Source organism: Pipra filicauda, unplaced genomic scaffold, assembly GCF_003945595.2.
Source record: "Pipra filicauda isolate LSUMZ 115617 unplaced genomic scaffold, ASM394559v2 scaffold169_size1572857_pilon, whole genome shotgun sequence".
Taxonomy (NCBI): Eukaryota; Metazoa; Chordata; class Aves; order Passeriformes; family Pipridae; genus Pipra; species Pipra filicauda.
Window position 1 is genome coordinate 1,441,782 of NW_024104206.1, and position 25,187 is coordinate 1,466,968.

Here is a 25,187-nt window from a genome sequence, read left to right on the forward strand (position 1 = left end):
CTGTGGTGACAAAGGAGCAGGGAGGGACAAACTGCCCACCTGGGGACGTGGGCTGGGGGAGGACAGCATGGCTCTGCTCTGCTCTGTTTCCAGCAAGGTTCCCACTCCTTGCTAGGAAGATGCCAGGGCTGTGGGATTGTGCCTGGAGAGCTGCAGTGCTGGGCTGGGTAAGCTCAGGGGAAAGCACAGAGCGAGCTTTCCAAAGGCCTTGGGAATGTGAAGCTGTCAGGAAAACTCATCAAACAAGGAGACAAAACCTCCCCACATGCAGCAGGAGCAGCAGACAGGGTCACAGCCCCACCACCTTGCTTGCTGGGAGCCTGGCACGTGCTCCTGCCACAAGTCCCTGATTATTAATGGATTTAAAACTGTGCTCAACTGATGTCCCACTGTGGACTCTTTCCTAAATGGGACATCAGCAGCTGAAATTCTGTGATGGAGAGCCGTGGTGAACCTTCTGCACATGCCAGCATGTGGAAGGTTTGAAAAACCTGCGGGGGATTAAGACGGGAATCGATAATCTGGAGTTTAAGGCTCCGAGAGTCCCTTTATTAGGAACTTTCCTTCTCAAGAGCTTTATAAACTTCTGGATCAAACTGCCTGGATAAGTCTTGAAGACAGAAATTACCGTGTCAGCAAGGAGGAAGGATTAGAGATAACAGGGAATTAATACTGAAATGCATATGCTATAAATATAACTGGATTACATTGGAGTTATGTAAAACCCCTTTTCCTTACTCGGAGTCTCCTTGGGTGGGCAGGTACTGTGGGCTCTGGTGGGCTCTGGTGGAGCAGGTGGGCTCTCTCCTGGAGTCCTGGATTCACTGATGGCTCCCAGAGCATCTCCCCCTAGGATGCGGAGGAATGGTTTCAAACTGACAGGGTTAGGGGGGGATTGGGAAGGAATTCTTCCCTGGGAGAGTGGGCAGGCCCTGGCACAGGTTGCCCAGAGAAGATGTGGCTGCCCCTGGATCCCTGGAGGTGTCCAAGGCCAGGCTGGACGGGGCTTGGAGCAACCTGGGACAGTGGGAGGTGTCCCTGCCCATGGCAGGGGTGGCACTGGATGGGCTCTAAGGTGCCCTCCATCCCAAACCAGTCTGGGACTCCGTTTTATTCAGTCTGTGATCTCAGGGCACCTTTCTCCTGCCCCACATCCCCCGGAGGTCTCGGCACCTGCCCAGGAGCCGTGGGCACTGCGGGAGCTGCCGGAGCCCTGCCCTGGCAGGGACATGTCCTGTCCTTGGGGACACCTGCCCGACGCTGGGGGGGATCCTCCAGCCCTCCTGCCCCCCAGAGCCCCTCCCTGGGGGCCCTTAGGGAGAGAGGGCTCAGCACAGGTAACATTCCCTGTTAGAGGCTGGAGTGCTCTGCTCCGGGCATCCTCACCCATTTCTGGGCTGCTTATTCCCTGCCTGGAAATTAATATTCTCAGGCCTCTTTTTGCCCATTTCCTCCCATTTCCACAGCTCAGCTGAGGCTCTGGCTCCCTGAGAGGGCTGAGAGCTGTCAGTCAGGAGGACCTGGCCCTGCCTGCAGAGCCAACATTAACTTTGTCCGAGGGATGATAAATCCTGGGCTCGTACAGCACAATGCCCAACTTGGAAAATGAAGCATTTAAAGCTCAATATTGCAGTCAAATTGCTGGTGAAGATCTCTTCATGTTGGCAATGGAGCTGGAGGGCCTTTGATCTCTCCCAGCTCAGATGTTGCTGCCAAAGAGACTTAAGCTTAAACTTCACTTTGTAAAATAGACTTTTTTGACAGTTTCCTTTAAAAAAATAATCTCCTCCTAAGCTCAGGAAGCAGGGACGAGTGGGCAGCCCACAAGGAGATTTCCAGCCCAAATAATACAGGAAGGAGCTGCTTTCAGCTGCTGCTGCTGCTTCTGTAAATCCTGGGCTTAATCTGCAGAGCGGCCGTGGGGGAACGTGGTGCTGGAGCCCAAAGTGCAAACGCTGGGGGGGCTGGGGGTCAGTCTGGGGGGCCGGGACCGGGGGGCTGTCAGGGTCTGGCTGGTGGTTCAGCACTGCAGTGGGGCTGGGGATCAGTCAGGCTGGAGATCAGGCTGGGGGTCTGACAGGGTCAGGCTGGGGGTCCAGGACCGTGGGGCTGGGATGGGGCTGGGAGTCCAGCACAGCAGAGCTGGGGGAGGCTGGTGTTGCTCCATGTGAGCTGTGTTCTCCCAGTCCCTTGTGGCCATTTGGGCTCCCTCATCCCCCAAACCTGGAGTGCCACCAGGCACTGGGGTCCCAGCCTGCAGCACAGAGCTGTCCCTGGGCACAGTGAGTTCACAGCCCCAGGACAGGCTGGGGACACTCCTGCCTGAAGTGAGCCCTTCACTCATTTTCAGATGAGCTGCTATTTTTAAACCTCTCTTTTTTTTCCTTTTACTTTTTTATCTGTGGATGACCCTAATTTTGGCTGAGGAGCTTAGAAAAGCAAAGAATGCAAGGTTACTTTAATCTTCTTAAAGTTTAAAACTCCCCTGGGGTTCTGTGTTTGCCAGTGCTGCAGGTGCCCATCTCCCTGCAGAGCCTGGGTTCTGTTTTGCAGCACATTGAGCAAGATTCTTGCACTCAATGGTGCTGAATTTCTGCATCCTGCACTGTGCATCTTATGGACTTCCACAGAGGCTGGTGAGAGCTTTGAGCTCCTCCACACTGGGAGGGGACTGGGATGCTGGGCTGGCAGTGGCTGGGATGCAGGTTGAGGGCCAGGTGGGTCCCAAATGGAGTTTGCTGAGCTCTGTTGAGAGGCTGAGGATGCTGAGATGCTGCATCCTTGGCACAGGGAGACTCCCATCACCCACATCACACAGGTGCATTTCCCACTGGAAAATCCCAGCAGGATCTCCCTGCCATCAGCACAGCACTGCCCTGTCTCCCTCATAAAAAGTGATCACAAAACTCCCTGGAACAGCTTGTTCCCAGAGCCACCGAGGAGCTCCACTGGCAGAGCACAATAAATCTCAGGATGAAGCTGTTGCTGACAGGTTCCTGCTCCTCAGGGACCTCGGGAAGGTGCTGTGGGGCTGGATGGCTCCGAGGGGCTTCGTCAAGGAGCAGCACAGGGAGTGATGGAGCCTGGGAGCAGCACTGCCCCCCTCCCTGGCAGTGTCCCCTGGGCGGGGTTTGTCCCTCAGCCAGGGTGGGCACTGGGGTGCTGTGGCTGCTGCCATGAGTGCAGGTGGCTGTCCCTCGAGGCTGTGCTCCCCTCCCAGCCCTCCCACCCCAAATCAGTGTGGTCCCACAGTCTGTCCCCCAATCCCACTCGCTGCCCTGAGCTCAGCCAGTCTGCAGAGATGAACTGGGGCACTGGGATGTGCTTAGGGCTCCAGAGATCCCACAGAAATGAAGAATGCCATGAGATCCAGTCCCAGTGACACCCCTGGCCAAAGGTAAGTGTGAGGGAGAATGTGGGATCTGAGCTGAGGGGTCAGACCCCAGCAGTGCTGCCTGACAGTGCATCAGGGTGATGGGGCTGAGGGACAGAAAACAGAGCTCTGCAGATTCTCAGCTGCCTGTGCCACGATGCAGCTCCTGCAGCCTGGGCTCAGCTCACACCAGAGCAGGGCAATCAGGGGCATTATGACCCAGAACAGCAGCGTGATGGTGATCCCAGCTGTCCTCTGCAGCCCCGGGCTGGAGCAGCAGCAGCAGCAGGGCCGTGCTGGCTGCCCAGCCCAGCCTCCCCTGGAACACTCCTATCCCAGTGCCCTGTGGTTGATAACAGGGACACAGCCCCTACGGCCCCCAAAGGTGTCTGGGCACGGGGCTCTGCTCGGCTGCACTTCCTCCAGGGTTTGTAAGTTCTGAGTCATGGAATCACAGAATCCCAGACTGCTCTGGGCTGGAAGGGTCCTTACAGCCCACCTCATTCCACCCCCTGCCATGGGGACACCTTCCACTAGCCCAGGTTGCTCCAAGCCCTGTCCAGCCTGGCCTTGGACACTTCCAGGGATCCAGGGGCAGCCACAGCTTCTCTGGGCAACCTGTGCCAGGGCCTCAGCACCCTCCCAGGGAAGAATTCCTTCCCAGTATCCCATCTAACCCTGCCCTCTGGCAGTGAGAATTGTCCAATCACAGTTCCTGATGAGGAGTCCTTCTCCAGCTTCCTTATAGGCTCCCTCAGACACTGGAAATCCTTGGCAGGTGTTGGCATCCACAGCAAGCCCTCGGTGTGGTGTGTGCCAGCCTGGCATCCCGGTGTGTGCCAGCCCCTGGCCGTGGTCTCCCCATCAGCCCGGGCACCCCGAAGGGCTGACCTCAAAAACCTTCAGACAGACAGGAGTCTCATTTTATAAGAACACATAAAGATCCAAACACAGAATATTTAAGCTGGTGTTATGCAATGAGAGCTCTTTTAAGTCGTGATTTGTAAAGGCAGTTCAGATAATTTCCTGAAAGACATTTTGCTAATGATTAATTTAGAATATGTTTAATTCAAGTTAGAGAGATCAAAGAGGGAACATTTCCCCGGTAATGCCATCGTGGTTTCACACTTTCACCACATTCCAGGCACTGGGGGATGTCTGGTTTGTCCGTCCTTGCAATTCCTCCATGAAAATTGCAGAGGAAAGCATTCCATCCTGCTTTGGGGCAGGAAAAGGGAGAGGAGCCTGGGGCAAATCCCTGTGACATTTGCTCTGGGAGGTGCAGAGGGCTGGGATGCTGGGGAGGATGTGGAATCAGCCCTGCACTCCTGCAGCAGTGGCTCTGGGCCTGAGAGCCCTTTGGGTCTACCTGGGAATGATTTAGGAGTATGTCTTTGTTTATGCATTTTCTGTTATTAGTTGTTTTAACCTCTGTGTCTGTGCCAGACGTTCCTTTAGCTCAGCCTGCAGACTGACCTTCTTTAGGGGAAGAGAATAAGCCCAACATTTATTACTATTTTCTGGATGATGAGGGAAGAGGTCCAGCCTCCCCAAAGCAGGTAACAGCTGAGCTGGGAAGGTGATCCCGTGCCTGAGAGGTGAGCAGGGCTCAGGCTTTGTCCCACTGTTCCCAAGCTGCTGCCACCGTTTGTCTCCTCTCAAGCTGCTTCAGTCCTCATTGAAAAACTGAATCCTATTTAATGAACAAAAAGTAACTTGCTCTGGCTCAGGAGAAGGGATTTGAATTCAGGTGTTGTTCCTCCTCCCTGTCTGTGCCCCTGTGCCTGGGCTGGGCAGTGCTGGGGACAGTGATGGATGGTGCACACAGAGCTTGATCTGCCCATTAATAAAGCACGATCCAGGCCATGGTTTTCCGAGTTCAGCACCTAAATCCATACCCTGGCTGACGGTGGAGCAGCCTTGTTTCCCGAGCAGCAGCTGGCAGTGCCAGTGCCCAGCACAGGCTGACCATCCTGGCCAGCAGCTCCAGCTTGGCCAGAGGCATTTGCTCCCTGTCCCCAGGCACAAGTGGCAGCAGGGCAGTGGGTGAGGGGCACAGGCTGAAGGGACCTGTGGTCCCTGGGAGGGAGTTCCTTTGTGTTTTGGGAGAATGGATGGGCACTGCAGCCCTGGATTGAGCCCAGGGCCACCCACAGCCATGTTCCCAGTGAAGTAGCAGCCCATGGGGACCCTTCCTTCCCAGGCTCCCAAAGGGATGTCTCTGCCAAGGGAGGGCTGCAGGGCAGGTGGCCCTGGGGTGCTGGGGGGCACTGGCTCTGCTGGAGCTGATCAGCTGCCTCCAATGCCAGTGTCTGCTCCTTGAGCCGTGCACAAGGGACAGGGGCATGGCTGCTGTGGGTGGCTCTGGGGTCCCTCCTGCTCCCCATGTGTCTTTTCTCCCAGCCGTGGGCTGGCATCTCGTTCCTCTGTGGGGTGGTCTCTGCTGGCCCCCGGCTGAGGGTGCTGCAGCACCAGGAATGCACAGCTGGGGATGTCACCCAGCACCCCCATCCCAGCCCGGCCAGGGGCTGCGCCTGAGGCAGCTGAAATACGGGTTTCCTGAGTATGGAAATGGGAATCTTTCATTTTTTCCAATGCCACGGTGCACGTGGGCATCCCAGCAGGGGTAAGTGGTGGGCCCTGCTGCCTGCCCGGGAGGGAGGGGGATGCAGGGGGGCAGAGCTGGCAGAGGCGATGCCCGAGGTGAGCTCTGCGCTGCCGGAGCGCTGTTCCCGGCTGGCAGGACCCGCCGCCTGCGGGGAGCTCCGTTTGTTGACGGTCCCGGCTCTCCCAAGGCTTGGCAGGAATGCTGCCTGCACAGCTCCTGCCCGTCTGCCAGCCGTGCTGCGGCTGCAGAGCGCCTCAGCTGCCAGCGCTCCCGGCAGCGCTCCCAGCGCCCTCCCCTCTGCCCGAACAGCTGCAGCCAGTCTGCGAGAGTGGATAAAAACTCGCTAATAGGTGAGGAAAGAGCGCGCTCAGCCGAGCTCGGTGCATGCACTGCAGAGCCCGGCCGGCCCTGCCGCAGGCTCTGCGGGGCTGCTCCGCTGGGCTTTAGCAGCAGCTCCAAAATCCCAGTGCTCGCTCCAAGAAAGGCATGGAGGGGCTGGAGGGTGTCCAGAGAAGGGAATGGAGCTGGGGAAGGGTCTGGAGAACCAGGAGCAGCTGGGGGGGCCCAGCCTGGAGAGAAGGAGGCTCAGGGGGGACCTTCTCACTCTCTGCAACCCCCTGACAGGAGGGGGGAGCCGGGTGGGGCGGGTCGGGCTCTGCTCCCAGGGAACAAGGGACAGGAGGAGAGGAAACGGCCTCCAGCTGTGCCAGGAAGCTTTAGGTTGGATATTGGGAAAATTCCTTCCTGGAAAGACCTGTCCACCAATCCAGATGGATTCCCCATCCCTGGGCAGATTTAAAAGCCGTGTGGATGTGGCACATGGGGACATGGGTTAGTGGTGGCCTTGGCAGCGCTGGGGGACAGTTGAACTCGATGGTCTTGGAGGATTTTTCCACACTCCGTGATTCTGTGATTTATTTCGGTGTGGACAGGTGCCGGGTCGGGAGAGCACCAGGGCACCTCTGACTCCTCTGTGCTCCGCTCCCGGTGCCGCTGCCGAGGCCGGTGCTGCAGAGCCGGGCAGGCAGGACGGGCTGTCCCCGGGCAGGGTTTGCACCCCGGGCCCGGGCAGCCCCTGCTTCGGCGGCAGCACTGCCGGGGTCACCGCCGCATCCCCTCGGTGCTGCCCCGGTGCTGCCAGGCCCGGCCCCGAGGGCACGGTGTCAGCAGCTGCTCAAACCTGTACAAACACATTTCACATGCGGCACCCCAGGAATGGGTTAATGCCGTCCCGTGGGGTTCCCCCATCGCTGCCTGTGTCTGCCGAGCGGCTGTTTGATCAGATAACGCACTCATTTGATCAGATAACGCGTGTGTTCCCTGTATTTGTCAGGAAACAATGTGTTCACTGTATTTGTGGGAAGCAGGGAGGCAGCGTGGGTGTCAGGAGCAGCCTTTGATGCGCGGAGTGAGCAGGAGCCGCTGGCTGCGAGGAGCGGCAGCTCCGGCAGGGCCCGCCCGGGGCTCTCGGGGGCTTGTCCGCCTTGGGGCAGCCGGTACGGATGAGGTGGGAATTCTGGGTGGGAGACACTGAAACGTTAAAGGTTAATGACTCAAACGATCGACCATTAGCCAAAGCAGCGGGTGCTTTGCGGGGGCCGCGTTTGCGCCCCCCAGCCAAGGGGAGGAGGAGAGTTTTTGGGTGCGTGCTGGCAAAACCTCTGAACTGCATAACAACAGCCCAGGGCAGGGAGGTGAGCACCCATCGCCCGAGGGTGACCGGGACAAACTCCCCTTTGTTTAGCGGCAAGCTGCAATTTGAGCCAGATAAAGGAAGAGGCCGATAAGAAGCAGATCCTGCGAGGTGGGATAATTTTTTTTGTCATGCCAATGTGCTGGAAGGACCGCGGTGTCCAGGGCCAGCACCGCTGCGGAGCAGCTCCCAGTGTGTGCTTCAGTCTGCAGCGTTGGAAATGAAATGTTAAAAAATTCTGAGATGTAGCAGATTTTGTATCTACGATACTTTTAAATTCCCCGTTAATGCTCGGTCTGGTGCTGCTGTGGGGTCCTGCTCGTGGCTGCTGCCCCTCGGATGGGATGGGAGATGGTTTCTGAGTTGAAAATATCACACAGGGATGTGTGTGGGGTTTGCACTGTCCTTGGTGTCACTTCACAATTTTCGGACCCCGCTCCCCCAGCTCTCTACCCCCCCATCCCTTCCCCCTGCTCGGTCACTGAGTCTCTTTGTCCTGCAGAGAGATGCCAAGGGCCAGTACCTGTTCGACCTTCTCTGCCACCACCTGAACCTGCTGGAGAAGGATTACTTCGGCATCCGGTTTGTGGACCCCGACAAGCAAAGGGTGAGAGAGAGCCCCTCCTGCCCGGACCGGGGGAGGGGTGTCAGGCTTGTCCTCGCCGCTGAAAACCGGCGGGAAGCAAAGGTCAGAGATAAAATCAGGTTTAGGTGGTGATGAGGGGCTCTTCCCCCGCAGCTCTGCCCTGCCCTGCCCTGCTGCTGGGACAGGGGTCTGTGGGTGCCCCGACAGGGTCATTCCTTTGCCCATGAGACAGGCCCTCTGAGCACCCTGGGGACACCCCCTGCCCTGCGGGGAAAGGGTCTGGGATGCACCCAGGCTCTGGCAGCAGCCCCAGCGTCCTGGCTCCCTGAGTCCCCGGCAATGGCTGGGATGTGTGAGCCGGAGGGACTCACCCGGCCCTCGGATCCTCATGTGAGGGCTGGAGGCATCGTGAGTTGCAGAGTGAGAGGATGTGATGGTGTTGCAAAGTGAAGAGGGAGATCCCCTGGTAGAGGGTCTGCAGGACCATTTCTAGCACTGATTCACGTGTTAACACCGAGATTAGGCCATTTGACAGCTCTGTGCCGGGGATCCAAACGCTTGAGTGTTGCCTCGGGCGATGGAGAGTGAGACGAGAGTGGGAGTGCAGGAGCTGAGGGCTCGGCAGGATCTGGTCTGGCCCGGCTCCTGGCACGGATCCGTGTCCTGCTGAGCCCCGGGAAGCTGCAGCAGGTCTGGCAGGGGGGCACACAGACCCACGGGCCCAATGAGCTGCATTCCCACCCCAAGGCTGTGTGAGTGAGTCCTGTCCCTTCCTCGGAGTTAGAATGTGTGCAGAGTGAGCTGTTCCACCCCTCGCTGTGAATGAGAACCAGTTCGAACACACTCCAGACACAGCTATTGATAACAGCCTTGTGTTGTGCTTCCCACTGATCAATATAACAACTAATTCCTGCTCCCAAGGCACCTTCTGCCATGGCTGTAACAGGGGGCAGCCAATGATGGGCCAGGAGCTGGGCACAGAAGCTTCTCCCTCACTGTGAGACAGGGCCAGTCTGAACCCCCACTTCCTCCTTTGCCTTTCCAGGGACACTCACTGACATTCAGGTAGCTTTTCTCACCTGGAGCAGTACCCTCCTCTTCCTTATCCTTCCCACCTTGTGAAGTCACAGCCATCAGGCTTTAATCACCTTCTTTTTCCTTTCAGCATTGGCTGGAGTTTACCAAGTCAGTTGTGAAGCAGATGCGGGGTGAGTGTTGTAGGTGTCCCAGACAGACAGTGTGTGCTCCTTCCATCTTAGATATATTCCATTTTCTCCAGCCTGTCCCTTGTGGGGTCAATTCGCAGCCCGTCTCCCAGAAAAAGGCTCCCCCAAAAGTTGTTCTGGTGGGTTGAGAGCAGGATCACTCACCACCAACCCCACTGCAGCCACAGCTGGTCGTGACCCCCCCAGCACGGGGCACCAGCGTCTGTGGAGACCAGGACAGCAGGGTGGGGATGGAGAAATGAGATTTGGGAGTGGGGAGAAGTTTGGGTGGCCAGCAGATAGTGCTGCTGGTGCTTCCCCACAGCTTTATCAGGGACATCTACACTTCATGGCCACTGCAGTGAGGAATGTCTCCTTGCCTGTCTGCTCCCTCCTTACCAAGGGCAGCGGGTGTGTTTGGGGGGAGCGGGGCAGGTGGGTGAGACCCCCAGCATATCTGACCATATGCTCAAGCAGGGTGGTTCAGGATGAAGGGGAAAGCCTTGCCCTTGGTGACACAGTGTCTCTGTTCTCCTGCAGCCCAGCCTCCCTTCACCATGTGCTTCCGTGTCAAGTTTTACCCCACGGACCCGGCGGCGCTGAAGGAGGAGATCACCAGGTACGGGCAGGGCAGGACCAGCTGGGCCAGGGCAGGAGCACAGGGCTGAGCTTTGTTTTGTAGTCAGGGGAGAGCAACAGCTGTTGGGATTTCCAAACCAACCTGGAGGCTTCAGGATTGTCCCAGCTGTGGGAGAAAAGCTTGGAAATCCCCGTCTGTGCTGAGTCAGCACACGGAGCTGCCATACCTGGTGGGAAGCAGAGGCTGAGGGTGGTGAGGCCCTGGCACAGGCTGTGGCTGCCCCATCCCTGGAATTGTTCCAGGCCAGGTTGGATGGGGCTTAGAACAACCTGGTGTCCCTGTGTTAGTGGAAGGTGTCCCTGCCTGTGGCAGGGGGGTGGAATGTAAGGTCCCTTCCAGCCCGAACCATTCCGGGGTTCTGTGATTAAACCCCCTGGCTTGGTCTTTGACTGCAGTCGGTTCCAAACCCACATTCCAGGGCAGAGCACTCCAAACATGGCACTGTCCCTGGAATGCCCATTGCTGCTGCTCACGCTCCTGCCACTGTCCTCAGCTCAGGGTGTCCTTATGGTGCTCAGTCTGTGGGGAAGGGTTGGAGTGCCTGCGGTTCCCCTGCCATTCCCTGGGAACAGTCCCTGGGAGCAATGAGCCGCATCCCTCTGACGCCGGGAGCTCGGGAGCGCCGGGAGCGCCGGGCGATAACTGCGCTGAGAACCTGACAGCCCTTCTCCCAGTTCTGTCTTTGGGGGCTCTTCAGGCCGCTCTTCCTGCCGGGAGGAAGGACATGAGGAGAACTCATGGAGCAATCTCAGCAGCTCTGGAAAACAAGCCATGGCTGTGGATCTCTGGAGCACATCAACCCCAGCCCCTGACTGATGGGGTGGGGAGGGTCAGCTCTGCCTGGGGCAGCTGGGCTGGAGCCTCTGCTGGAGGGCTCTGAGCTGGCACCTTCTGTAAAGGGAGACCTGAGAGCCCCTTGGAGCACCTAAAAGGGCTCCAAGAGAGCTGGAGAGCGACTTGGGACAAGGGCCTGGAGGACAGGACAAGGGGGAATGACTTCACACTGATAAGAGTAAAGGGTTAGATAAGAGGAAATCCTTCCCTGTGAGGTGAGGAGGCCCTGGCACAGATTGCCCAGAAAAGCTGTGGCTGCCCCATCCCTGGATGTGTTGGACCGGGCTCGGAGCAAGCTGAGATAGAGGAAGGTGTCCCTGCCCATGGCAGAGGGTGGAACACGGTGAAGATTGTCCTCCCAAAACCTCATCTAACTGTGCCCTCTGTCACCTCCACGGGTCCAGGTTGAGTCCCATACAGGTGAGTTGTCCCTCCTTGCTGCCATTTGAGGTGTGCCTGCAGCTGCAACTGGAGCCTGGGCTTAAAATTCACTTTCCCCTGGACAGAGTCCACTTCAATATCTTGATTTCTCTTTAATATATTTTTTCTGTGCAAATTAGTGGTTTATCTCATCGTAAACATGGATTTGAGCAATGAGGCATGACCAAGAGACTGCAGAGTGTGAGTCTAGTTATTTAAATGCATTTCTGAGCGCTCCATTTTGCTCCTTCCCTCTGTGACTCACATTTTATCATCTAAAGGTTTTCCCAAACACCACAGGACTCAGCCCAAACTGTTACTTAGGTTTAAATTTATTTAAATATGTAATTTTCCAACATAGTTTGTCTTTTCACTGAACATGGAGATAGGGATGGGTGAGCACAGGAGGCAATTCCCCCTGGGTGGTACTGTGCCAATCTCTGGCAAGGACAGAGGAGGGATGGGAGTGTGTGCTGAGACCTGAAAGGACACAGAAAATTTGGAAAGGAGACATGTCATGGGGAAGCTGAGCAGACAGGGGAGGATGCAGGACTGGGAAGTGCAGCAGTTGCTGGTGGGCTGTGGACCATGAGATCCCCTTCAGAGCATCATCCTTGGGCACCTCGGATGGGCTGGGGGGATTGTAGTTGTGTTCTGGTGCCGTGAAGAAACTCAGAGGGTATCCAGGCTGATGGAGATCTCCACCAGCCCTTGGGCTGGGTGCTGGCCCCAGAGTAGGCATCATGTCCCTGTGGGCTGGAACAGGGCTGGGATGTGTGGATTTGAGCCCCACTCCTGGCCAGAATCAGCCCTGGTTCACTCCCAGCGAGTGTCAGGTCTGGTAAACGAACTGCTGGGAGAGAGATGTCAGAGCAAGTGTCTGGTGGCAGATACTCCACATCGAAATTGCCTGTTTGGGTAATTTAAACTTTGCTTAATGAACGGACTCTCCCTCCTGTCCCCAGGTACTTAGTCTTCCTGCAGATCAAAAGGGATCTGTACCACGGGCGGCTGCTGTGCAAGACGTCGGACGCGGCGCTGCTGGCTGCCTACATCCTGCAGGGTAATGGCTGGGGGTTCCTGCTCTGCACTGGTCCATTATTGCTCTGACAGCAGGTCACTGCACCTGGAATACTGATATTACCCCCAGGGCTGGGCTGGGCTGGGGGAGGACAAGGATGGGGGCTGGGTCTCCCCTGCAATCCGGCCATGGTGTTCCCCGGGAGCATCCTGTTGGCTCATCCAGCCTATGCCCTTCTGCCTGTTTGCCTGCCTGCTCCTGCACCTCGAGGAATTAATAAATTTGTGACCATCTGCTGCTGAGTGATTCCCACATAAGCAATGGAATGAAGTGGATGCAGTTAATGCCTGACAAACAATCCCTCCCAGTGGGAAGCACAGTGGGGTTGGAGTGGCATTCCCAGGGGACACTGAGCCCTGACTGGGTGCTGCCGGGATGGGGAGTGTGCTTTGGTTGTGTTGCTCTTCCCAACTGGATCTGTCTCCCACCAGCTGAGATTGGGGACTACGACCCGGGGAAGCACCCAGAAGGCTACAGCTCCAAGTTCCAGTTCTTCCCCAAACACTCAGAGAAGCTGGAGAGGAAGATTGCAGAGATCCACAAGTCGGAGCTGAGGTACCAGAGCTGTGGGGTTTGCTGGTGCTCGGAGCACTGTTATCCCTGTTTGGGATTTTCAATCCTTAAAGTGTGTAAGCTGTGTCCTTATATGCAGAGGTTGCTGCCCTCTGCCCCCAAACTCCCCTTTCCTCCCTGTGGATGAGATATCTCTGCTGCAAGTAGGGAATTCATCTCTAAATTTGGCAGATGGTCCTTTTTGGCCCTTCCCAGTGTTGCCAGTTCAGTGTGGCTCCTGTGGAAGGAACTGGCAGGAGAGGATGGGCTGGGCTTCAGTGCTGTGCTCCTGTTGATCCCAGAACAAATCTAACAGGAATGAGCCATAGCTGATGCCTCACTGTTAACAGAATCCCAGTAGCTGCCTTTCCTCTCTTCCATGGAATATTCCTTTTTCCCCTGTTTTTTTCTCCTTCAGTGGGCAGACACCAGCTACTTCAGAGCTGAATTTTCTCAGGAAAGCCCAGACTCTGGAGACCTACGGGGTCGACCCACACCCATGCAAGGTAAAACAGTTCCTAAAGCAGTTCCTAAAGCTATTGCTCCGGTTGGATTCCCCAAAACCCTCCCAGAGGGTGTCCAGAGAAGCTGTAGGAAAGCATTTTCACATGCAGACAGCTGTAAGAGAGGGGTCAATCATCTGCTGCTGAAGGAGGTCATTGGGAGGCAGTAACAGGGTCAGTGGCTGAGGAACAACCAGGCATTAACCCGCCAGGGACAGTCCATCCTCTGCTCTGCCCAGCCCATAATCCAGTTTGCTTTTGGAAATGCTCTTTATTGACTGTGGATGTCACTGCCTGTGGCTCTCTCTGCTCCCTGATAATCCCATCACATGCAGATGGATGTGGGATGCAAAGCAGACAGAATTCTCCCCTCAGGCCGTGCCTTCGCTGGGGTCCCTCAGGGCTTTTCCCTGAATTGTGCCACATTAACACACAATTGCAGTAAACTGGGGGAGTTCCCTGTTTATGGGCTGTTTGTGAGTGCCCCGGGGGTTGCTTTGCTCTGAATTCCCTCTAAACCAGTGCTCTTACAGGAACCACCCCTTTCTGACCTTTGCTGTAGTCACCTTTCTTTTACCCCAAGAACATTTTTAAATATATTTGAGTTACACTGATTCATGTTCTTACAAGAGCTAAGGACAAATATACACACTTTTAGGTCTATTAGCAGAATTCAGCCTAATTCATCAAGAGCTGCTGTTAATGAGCTTAAAGGATCCAAAGTGAAATGGAGCTGATTCTGTTCCCTCTTCTCCAATGGATTGTGGCAGAGTTGGGATGAGGGGCTGTTTCCTCCCACCAGGCATTCTTGGTTCAGTGCCCCTTGACTTGGTCCTGTTTGTCTGAAGTTTTCATGGTCTTACAGTAGTTTTCCCCAAAAAATGCAAACATAATAAAAGATATTCCCTTCTTAAGCAGGGCTCACTGGAGCTGCTGATGCCGTCCTTGGTAACCATTCTAGACATCAATCCCTGCATGAATGTGTGTGTGTGAATAACAGGGGTTCCCTCATTTCTCTGTATCAGATGATGGACAGAACTTCTGGCCTAAGCAAAGAGAATCATGGAATTGTTTGGTTTGGAAAAGCCCTTTGAGACCATTGAGCCCAACCACTCCCCCAGCACTGCCAACCCTGCACTAACCCATGTCCCAGGGGCCACATCCACAGGGGTTTTTGAACCTGTGCAGGGTCCTATGCCCCCTTTAGCCCCCCCCCAGCCCCTACCAAGCCTCTGCACCCCCAGGAGGGTATATCACTCTGCTGAGACCCTGTTTCCTTTCCTGAAGGCTTTCCCAGATTTGGGAAAGAGCCAGAGCACTGGGCAGCCCAGGGCTTGAACTGTGGCAGGTTTCTGAATTTGGGGTTCACACCCTGCCGTGTGCAGGTGTTGGTTGGGGATCAGCTCTCTCTGCCTTTCAGCCTTGACAGGCTGAGGATGGACTTTTGTTCTGAGCATCCCTCAAGAGCCCTCTGGATGCCTGCTGGCCAAAACCAAAACCAGGATGAATCCAGCGATTGCTGATCAGCCACAACTATTTCACAACATTTTCACAACTGAGTGTCCCTGGTTTTCCCTGCACCCAGTGCAGTCACTGATCACTTCCCTGGAGCTGCCGTTGGGATGGGGTTGAAGTGCTGCCTGAACCAGACAGAACTGGTGGCTTTGAACTGGCCTGATACTGCCCAGGGCACTGGCTGGGCAGGGCTCTGAGGGAGAGAAGTGCAGCTGGGGGTTATCATGTCCCGGGTCAATTAGTACATGTATTAGTAATATAATACAGTGTTTAGGACCTGGGCTTCGATGATCCTTGTGAGTCCCTTCCAACACAGGATATTCTATGATTCTATGATAATACAGTATATAACTATATTGAACTATGTACATTATAGTACTTATTATGTATATTAAATAAATACTGTATATCTATATAATAACTATATATAGTGACATATAACAGTATGGTTACAATATATATAATAAATAGATACATTAATTGCAACAATGATAACATACTGTTATGATAACAGCATATATTCTATGTGTCAATGTGATATGTAAATGATAACACGTAACTGGTGCTGGCAGAGCTGGCACACAGGCTGCTGCAGTGCCCCAGCTCCTGGCCGAGGGTGGCTGGTGCTGTGCCAGCTTTGCTGACAGCAGCTCTGAGCAGCAGCCACGGTTGCCTTGCAGGACGTGTCGGGGAACGCGGCGTTTCTGGCCTTCACGCCCTTCGGGTTCGTCGTTCTGCAGGGAAACAAGAGGGTTCACTTCATCAAGTGGTGAGTTCCCACCCCAGACTCCAGTCACTCCGGGGGTGTCCTGTGTCACCCCGGGGGCTCTGAGGGATGTTTGGGTACGTGGGTGACCCCCCCACGGCACCAGGGTTGGGGGGACGTGCCCAGACAGGGCAGTGCTCAGTGCACCCAGAGCTTTGCTGCCCCTGACTTATTATTTTCTACGTCTGTCTCCGTTAAACTTCACTGTCCCCATGTTGGCCACATCCCAAATGCCCCCAGCCCCTCTGAGCCTGGCTGTGATGTTCCCAGGTCACTGTAGCATCTCCAGATTTGGCCAGTGTGTCCCTGGCACTGCCACCAGCCACTGCCCATGGGATGAGCTCCCCAGGGCCCCAGGACTCACCGCTGACCCCCAGCTTCACTCTGGGGTGTCCCATATTCCAGCTCCTGGTTTCTGAGCCAGGGCTGGCCTCACCACCCCATCGCACCTCCCAGGATGGAAAGCAGGGTCTGAAAGCTGCCCTGCTGCCATCCCAAACACCAGAGTGGTGCCAGGGGCTGGGCTGGGTGGGCTCTGGGCTGTGGTGGGCTCTGCACAGCTCCCACCTGCCTGTCCTTGTCCTTCCAGGAATGAGGTGACCAAGATGAAATTCGAAGGGAAGACTTTCTACTTGTATGTGAGTCAGAAGGAGGTGAGTGTTCCCCCTTCCTGTGGGAATTCCTGGGCACAGTGTGGTCATGTCTTCAGGGGGTTCTTCAGGAACTTGGCAGCAGCATCACCCTGGCCTGGCAGGGCAAGGGAACAGGGATGGTGACAGCGACTGCAGTTCCATGACAGTGCTGGGGTCACCTCCCTGCTCCCACTGGTGCCCTGCTCTGGCATTAGATCCCTCAGCCCCCCTGGGCTGTGCTGTGGCAGAGGCTCTGCCCACCAGTTCCTGACCATGCCTTCCCACTGGTGCTGCCTTTGGGATTATGGTGGTTATTCATTGCTGTGTCCCACAAAGTCAGCTGGAACACCTCTGGGTGGAGTTGGCTCCACAGGAGCCATCAGCAGGAGTTTTTTATGAAAGTTGTATTTCTGGCTGTTCCCAAAGGCTGGGAGCAGAGGGGTGGGTGGCAGAAAACTGGCACATATCTGCCCATCCCTCATGCCTGGCTCCACACCGGGCTGTTTGCCAGTGCTCCAACACCCCTGTGTCCCAAATGGCTCCAAGGCAAGATCTGTCCATGCCAGTGCCACTCTCCAGCCCTGTCTGCTCCAGTCTCTGTCTGTCCAATGGGCACCACTCCCTGTTCCCTGCTCAACTCCCTGTCTTTCTCCTTTAGGAGAAGAAAATTGTCCTCACCTATTTTGCCCCGACACCAGAAGCCTGCAAACACCTCTGGAAGTGTGGGATTGAGAACCAGGCTTTCTACAAGTAAGTGCTGGTTTGTGTCCTGTGGCCTCTGTGGGTCGGTGCCCACCTCTGGGCTCCATCCAGGTACTGGATCGGTCACTGCCCGTGGGGCACTTTGTCCCAGTGGCCCTGGCAGAGCCACAGTACCGAGGAGATGCCAGTGGAGCTGCTTGGATTCACCATCCTGCTTATGCCATACTTAACCCAGCCCACTTTGTGCTTGGTAATGAGTTTTATTTTAATCAGCAAGCTGCGAGACAGAGCGTGCAATGCATTCCCACTGGGAATTCTGCAATCAGCAGCTGCAATCAGCAGGTTTCGCTCCTCATTACATGAACATGAAATGAAATTGCAATATTGCTTTACAAATCTCCCTGTGATTAGTCGTGTCAGTGAATTACCGCTGGGTTGTGCACCCAGCAGAGTGGACCGTGGGCTCAGCTGAGGTGCTGCTGGGCACTCCTGGGGTGAGGGATCAGGTCCCATGGGATGGGAGGTCCCATGGGATGGGAACAGAACTGGGCAGAGCTTCGCCAGAATGCAGTGCCAGGGCTATTCCCAGCTCCTGGCTGGCGGTGTGGGATGCTCACACGCTCCTGGTGCTGTTGCAGGTTGGAGAAGTCAAGCCAGGTGCGGACGGTGTCCAGCAGCAACCTGTTCTTCAAGGGAAGCCGGTTCCGATACAGGTAAATATGACAGCAGGGGCAGTTCCTGGAGGTGCTTTGGGGCTGCAGCAGTCAAGGGCCATCTCGGGGTCCTGCAGAGATCCCCCCATTGTAGTGCTGACCCCAGCCAGACCACCACCACTGCTGTCTCTGTGTCACAGCCACCATCCCCCTCCCCACCCCCAGAGTTGCAGTTTTGGAGGGACAGGAGTAGAGGAGGGGAGAGGACAGTGGATTTGGGGTTTGAGAACAACAAGAAGTGAAATGAATCACTATGGTCCCTAAATTTCTGGGGGAAGTTGCTGGAGTGAGAGCCTGGGCCTTGGACCTCGTACCTCTGCAGCACAAGAGACCCCAGCACAACCCCAGCTGTGAGGTGCACGGTGCCGGAGCCTTCCTCACTGGCATGGGAGGGCCTGGATGCCTGTTGTGTGTCCCCCAGCTGAGGGGAAGTGATCCCATGGTGTCCGGTATCCGATGCCAGGCCAAGCAACAAAACATGGTGGCAGAGGTGTCAGCTCAGCCTTTCCAGGCTCCTCCATCGCCCCTATTCCCGGCACATATTTCTGCTTTCCCCTGGAGCTGTGGGGAGACCCCCTCCAGGGAGTCGTGTGTGTGGGAGGGCCCAGGTGGTGCTGGGACACTGGGTGCCACGGGGGGATGTGTTGGCTCACTGGTACCGTGCTCTTGTCCTCACCTCTGCTGTTCTTGACCCTCCTGCAGCGGCCGCGTCGCCAAGGAGGTGATGGAGTCCAGCGCCAAGATCAAGAGGGAGCCCCCTGAGATTCACCGGTAAGAGCCCGGCAGCAGCTCCCAGGGGTCGGTACCCAGGGTGGGATCCCAGCAGGAGCACTGCCACGTGCCCGGGGTGCTGGCACCGTCCCGGCTCTGACCCCGACCCCGCTGTCGTCCCCAGGGCCGGGCTGGTGCCGAGCCGGAGCTGCCCGTCCATCACGCACGGCCCCCGGCTGAGCAGCGTGCCCCGCACCCGGCGGAGAGCCGTCCACATCTCCATCATGGAAGGTAGGGCACGAGGGGGGCCTGGCCACCACCGGGGCTTGGGAGCGGGGGCACACAGACCTGTGCACACACCCCCCCTCACACGTGCACACACATACACGCGTGCACACACATGTCCAGCTGGGTCTGCAGCCCCAGTGCCTTGTCCTCAGAAAGGCTGGTGTGTCACCAGGCTGGGGCAGGGAGTCTTCTCCCCATCCTGGGACTGAATCGGGGTGGGATGCACTGGAAGAAGGGCTGGCAGAGGGCAAAACACTGGGAGCAGCCCTGGAGCTGCCCCACAAGGCTGGGAGCATCTCTGGGGGCTGTGGCAGTGCCACTGGTGACAGCAGTGTCTGGCTCCTGGTGACACTGGGGTGACACAGTGTGGGGTGGGTGTTGGGGGGTGTGTCATGGCTGAGGGAAGGTGCACAGAAGTTCGTGAAGATGCAAAGAGATTTGGAAAACAGAGATGCTGATGAGGGACCTGGGATGGCCCAGGAGCAGGGGGGAAGGGAGGGGTGCCCTGCGCCTGGATGGGCTGTGGAGCCAGCCCTGTCCTGGCACAGCCACACCAATCCTGGGCTGTGCACAGGGACAGGGACTGCCTGTCCCAAGGGACAGGATTTAATTCCACTGAGGAATCCCAGGGCTGGCGTCTGTACCGGTTTTGGGGGTGGAAGCAGGCAGGGTCACCTCTGCCACCCAGTTACATGTGACACCCTTCCCGACGTGCAGTTGCGAAGCAGCCAGAGCATGAAATCATCTCCCACCATAAATCACCCTGAGCTGGTACCACCCCTTTGCTTTTCCTCGCTCTCACTTCTGCTCGGTGCCCAAAATAGCCCTGCCCCCCGGGCCAGCAGCGCCAGTGCCACTCGTAGCAGCCGTGCTGGAGGGCGAGCGGCCGTCCCTGCGCTCCTCCTGTCCCTGTGCCACCATGGTGAAGTGCCTGGTAAAGATTAAAACCAGGGTCAGCGTCCACCTGTGGCTCATCAACCACTGCTGCCGGGGGGTGCGGGTGCGGGTGCTGGCCCTGGGGCCGCGCCTGCTGTCCCGGGCCCTGGGGATCCTGCCGCTGCTGCCCGCTGTGCCCAGCCTCGGCCCCGATGCTCCAAACGGCCCCGGGGACGCCCCTGTGCCAGGTAATGCTGCGCTGCCAGGGCTGGGCTCTTCTGGAGTGTCTCCAGGGCTGTGGTCCCCGTGGTCTCCCGGTGACCACAGCCCCAGGGGCAGGTGGGATGCAGGAATGTGGGATGTGGGATATGTTTGCGGGGAAGTGGGCTGGGGTCTCTGGTGCTGGATGGACCCTGGGTTGTTATTACCGCAAAGCAGCTCTGGGGGTGGGGCTGGACCCGCATTTCCCGGGATTCTGCTGTCAGGGCCATGGAAGCAGACGGCAGGAGGGTTTGTGTCTGGGGGGTCAGCACTGCTCTCGTTGCAGTGACGAGCAGGGAACCCCCTCAGTGGGTGTCCCCCTTGCCAGGGAACCCTCTCGGTGGGTGTCCCCCTTGCCAGGGACGCAGCAGGTGCCATGGGGGATGTTCACATGAGACGGGAGAGCACATAACTGTCGGGGTGAGAACGTGTTTGCTCCTCACCGCCCGGGCTGCCCCCGTGCCTGGGTGGCAGTGGTGCTAAGCCAGGCTGAGCCGGGGCAGCCGGGCAGTGTTTACAAAGGAGAGGCTGCAAAGCCCCGGGAATGTGGCCGGGTGGCTCCGGGTGCTTCACCCTCTGCAGGGCCAGGACATAAGGGTGACAACACTCCAGGGTGCTTTGGTGCACTGTGTCCTCCCCGTGGGGACAGGTCCAGCCCCGTCCCTCTCCAGCTGCCAGCAGGGCGGCCCTGGGGACCCACTGGTCCCCACCACGATCTTCAGAAACCTTCCCTGGTGCTGGGGATGCTGTGATGGCAGAGCTCCTACCCTGCCTGCCAGAACTGCCAGAAACAAGTCCCACATTTGTGGGGATTCTTGGAATTTGGAGAGGACTTGGAATTTGTGGGGGCGGGAGTTCCTCGGCACAAAGGGCTGTAACTCAGCCCAGTACAGGGCTCAGGGCTGGCACAAGGGGCTGGCACGCAGTTCTTCCCATGGCTCCTGCTCCTGTGTGTGGATGTAAAACATTTGGTTTGTGGTGCATCATTAGAACTCAGAACAGCCTGTGCTGTGGGGGGCTCCTGCACGTGATGGGGGGCATCCCCCTGTGCCAGACCAGCACAGCTCTCTCTTTACACACCTCCCACACTGGGGTCTCCCAGTTTCTGCTCTGAGGGGGGCAGGGTCTGTTCCAGGGCTCCCACAACTGCTCAACTCTGCTGCCCACGGCGACTCTGGCTCAGTGTGACCCCTCTGTGCCTCTCTGAGGTGCAGGGGTTTGGTGGGGGAGGGCCGTGCCAGCCAGGGGGTAGATCTGTAAGGATAAGTCCGTAAGGATAAATCCCCAAGTTTGGCCCCATGGGCTGCAGCAGGCTTGGCTGTGTACAGCGATGCCTCAGGGAGAGCCCAGCCCAGCTCAGGGCTGGCAGGGACCCACCAGCTGCCCCAGCGTGGCCCCCGGGCTGTGTTTGTGCCCCCCACCCCTCCCTGCAGCCCCTGCTGTGCTGACCATGCTCCCCCAGCTCATCCCCGCCCATGTCTGGGTACTGTCAGCAGCTGCCCACGGTGCCCATGGTGCCAGGGACTGGCGGTGCCAGTGGCAGAGGGGCCCCAAAGGTGCTGCAGCAGCTGCCAGGGGGGCTGTCACCGTCACCTCGGGGCAGCTCCAGCCCGCGGGTGGTTTGTGATGAGCTGCCGACAAGGCAGGGCCCTGCCTGCGGTCCAGGCTCAGGGCCAGCGGTGACGGTGACGAGCCACGTGGGTGTCAGAGCGTCAGCACCGCGGTCACGAGCTGTGGCCAAGGGGCTGCGGGTCCCGAGGGACCGACAGACACAACCAGCACCACCAGCATCCCGGGGACAGCGGGCCGGGGGCGGTGTGGGGGGCTCCCGGCAGCGGGGAGGGCCCCCCCTCCAACCCACTGAGCACCCCCCTCTTCCCCCTCCCCTGTCCCCCCAGGCCTGGAGTCCCTGCGTGACAGCGCCCACTCGACCCCGGTGCGCTCGGCCTCCCACGGCGACGCCTTCGCGGGCCCCGGGCGGGGCCGCGCCGAGAGCAGCGAGCGGGTGGCCGTGATCGCCGACGAGAGCTACAGCCCGGCCGACAGCGTGCTGCCCACGCCCGTGGCCGAGCACAGCCTGGAGCTGATGCTGCTCTCGCGCCAGGCCAACGGGGCCCCGTGCAGCATCGAGGAGGAGAAGGAGTCGGAGGCGGGCACGCCGGCGGCGGAGGCGGAGGTGGGCGAGCTGCGGGCGCTGTGCCCGGGCGCCGGCGGCCTGGGGCCGGCACAGGCCCAACAGGTGAATAAGTTTGTTTTAAGTGTCCTCCGTTTGCTCCTTGTGACAGTTGGACTCCTCTTTGTTTTGCTCCTCCTCCTGATCGTCCTTACTGAGTCCGACCTTGACACTGCCTTTTTCCGTGATATCCGCCAGACCCCCGAGTTCGAGCAGTTCCATTACCAATACTTTTGTCCCCTCAGGCGATGGTTTGCCTGCAAGCTCCGCGCCGTGGTAAGCCTGCTCATTGACACCTGAAGGCAGGAGGCACCACGGGGGCCTGGGGAGAGACCTGCCGCCGTCCCCGCGCGGGACCCGCCGGGCACACACTAACCCTCCCTTCCCGACCCAGAGCCCGGCGCGGCCCGGGAGGCGGCTTTCCGGGAGGAAGATGAGGGTGGGCGCAGCCCCCGGAGCCTCCTCCTCCCCATGTCCAGCCGCCCGCTCCCACCCCCGGAGCCCGCACAACACTTCCCGTCCCGATCTCACGCGCATGACTTGGGAAGCACCGAGCAGAGAGGAATTCATTGCTCTGCCACCCCCCCGCAGAGCCGGGGCTGGCGGTGCCGTTCCGCAGGAGCTTTAGCAATGGTGCTACTGAGGTTTAATTTAACACTCGTGTACTGTCACGGTATTCGATCCGCACTGTGCCCACCGCCACCGCCCTCCACGAACCGCTTGGCAGAGCCCTCCCTGCTCGCCGGAGCCTCCTCCGAGGTGACACACGCCGCGATGCTCTCGGGGACGCCCCGGTTCCCCCTCTCCCCACGGCGCAGCGATCGGAGCCCTCGCCCTGCTGCGGACTCGGCCCTTTGCCACTTTTTTAAGCCTTGAAGCGTCGGTGCTCCCGAGGGCAGGGGAGCACAGGCAGCCAGGGAACGCCGGGCACGCGCAGCCAAGCCTGGCATGGAGCTGTAGTGACTGTCAGATTTATTGGGAAGACCTTTACCCTCCGCCAGTTGTACCTGTTTTGTAAAAAAACCAAGAAAAAAGAACAAAAAAAAAAGAAAAAGAGACGTTTCAAGGTCTATTTTAACAAGGAAATGCTATTTTGTTATGGAATCTAATCCAGTCTTTTTTTACTTTATGGATGGGGTGACCGTGGGTGCCGGTACGGAGTTGTTCCCAGTGAGCAAATGGTTGAGGAGCAAACGCTTCCACAGGACAGGAGCCCAATGCCAGCCGAGCCCTGCTGGGTTTGGGACAGAGAAGGAGCTCTGGGTTTTGGACTCTCCTGAAGAGGACAGAAGTTCAGGCACGCAGGTGACACTGAAGAAGCCAACGGACACCATTAGCCCCAACTGTTCTTAAGCAAAAGTCAATAAACCCGACTCATCGCGCTGGTGACAACCCCCAGGACCAGTGATCACCGGGAGCAGCAGCCCATCCATAGGGAGCAATAACAGCCAGTTCTGGTAAGGTTTGGGTGAGAAGCTGGACATATTAGCAAAAAAAGAGAAGGTGAAAACAGTTGAGCAAGTTTAATTTCATCTCAGGGAGAGATTTTCCATAAGCTGGGGCCATAACTGCAGTTTTACAAAGCCTGATGTCCGTGTTGTCTGTGAGCATCCACCACCCACCGCTGAGCGGGACGGTGGCGTTGGGCCAGACCGGGATCGTTGTCACTGCAATAAGGGGAGAGGTCCCGTTTATCGACGTCTGTCGGGGGGCACAGACCCCACCCAGGCCACGGCCACGGCCGCCCGCTCACAGCACGAGACCCGAGGAGGGCCTGGGGCCCAGCCCCGGCTCCGGAGCAGGCAGGAGCCCTCCGGGAAGGCTCCAGGAGCCCTCCAGGAAGGCTCCAGGAGGCGGAGGAGTGATTTTTTTTACATGATATTCCTGTTTTATGCAACATAGCAAAATTAACTCTTAGTGTAGTGTTCCTACCTCAGCCCATAGCGCTGGTGTTTCTATGCAGTTGTGCTCCTCCCGATGCTGACATTTTTCACCCCGGGTTAGCGCTGCAGTGTCGTCCTTCCTCCTCCTCCTCCTCCTCCTCCTCCTCCTCCTCCTCCTCCTCCTCCTCCTCCTCCTCCTTCTCCTCGTCCTCCTCACTGCGATGTTCTGTGTGATGTGTGACAGCACAGCTCCATCCCATGCTCCATCCTCTTCGGACACATCCTCCGAGTCCCCTCCTGGGACCTTCCACCTGGCTTTCCTCGGATAATGCTCCGTCCCAGCCCCAGGTCACCTCTGCCGTTGTCACCCAGCGTTTTACTTCAAAACCACGAGAACTGGTGATTTTCCGTTGTACGTTTTCCCGTCCATCCCAGATTCCATCACGTGTTTCAGGCCCTGTTAGTTTTACCTGTCTTTCTATCAAAATGTTGTTTCCGTAGGTTCTGAGATCAGAAACCCGTCAATCTCGTCCTAGCATACTGCATCTTTCAGCAGTAGACAGTAAAATACCTGAAAATGTGAATTTCTTAGTTTTCATAAAGAAGAAAATCTAGAGATTAACCTTTCATGTGCCAAATACTGTAAGTTACATCCTTTTTTCCTTTGAAATGTACCTTTTTCTACATATCCAATACCTTAGTTAGCATAAAATCATTGGTGCCATGAAAAGTATTTTTAAATTTAAATAAATATTTAAATATCATGAAAAGTAGAGTCGGGGTGAGCTTTGTTCAGTATTTCTGGTGCTGGTACTGATTTTTTTCTTTGAGTGAAAACTCAGCTCAAACTGTGATGAATTTGGTCTTTTAGCAGTGAGGAGCAGGCTCAGGCCACGGGGAGCAAGTGTTGCTGCAGGTGAGTCCCTCACACATCCCTGCACTGTTTGGACACAATTTTTACAAATGCACCTGGAATTTTGGGCCCCTCATGACAAGAAAGACATGGAACATGCCCTGAGAAGGAAACAGAGCTGGGGAAGGGGTTGGAGCAGCAGGAGGGAGCTGGGGGGGCTCAGCCTGGAGAAAAGGAGGCTCAGGGGGGACCTTCTGGCTCTGCAACCCCCTGACAGGAGGGGGGAGCCGGGGGGGGGGTCGGGCTCTGCTCCCAGGGA

General features: G+C 57.3%; 1 protein-coding gene across 3 annotated transcripts in view; it reads left to right on the forward strand.

The window, feature by feature from the left end:
- Positions 1-24,785, forward strand: part of FRMD5 (FERM domain containing 5) — a 74,640-nt gene extending 49,855 nt beyond the window's left edge. For 2 of the 3 annotated variants that reach the window (XM_027733943.2, XM_039379479.1), the window contains exons 2-14: positions 8,177-8,281; positions 9,426-9,468; positions 10,006-10,084; positions 12,325-12,422; positions 12,872-12,995; positions 13,411-13,498; positions 15,691-15,779; positions 16,366-16,429; positions 17,067-17,158; positions 17,749-17,823; positions 18,526-18,594; positions 18,719-18,825; positions 21,858-24,785. In XM_027733943.2, the coding sequence (XP_027589744.1) occupies positions 8,177-8,281; positions 9,426-9,468; positions 10,006-10,084; positions 12,325-12,422; positions 12,872-12,995; positions 13,411-13,498; positions 15,691-15,779; positions 16,366-16,429; positions 17,067-17,158; positions 17,749-17,823; positions 18,526-18,594; positions 18,719-18,825; positions 21,858-22,432 (1,608 nt within the window). In that variant the 3' untranslated portion in view covers positions 22,433-24,785. The remainder of the gene's footprint in view (positions 1-8,176; positions 8,282-9,425; positions 9,469-10,005; positions 10,085-12,324; positions 12,423-12,871; positions 12,996-13,410; positions 13,499-15,690; positions 15,780-16,365; positions 16,430-17,066; positions 17,159-17,748; positions 17,824-18,525; positions 18,595-18,718; positions 18,826-21,857) is intronic. The other variant, XM_039379478.1, reaches the window with a different exon arrangement.
- Positions 24,786-25,187: the final 402 nt, after the last annotated feature.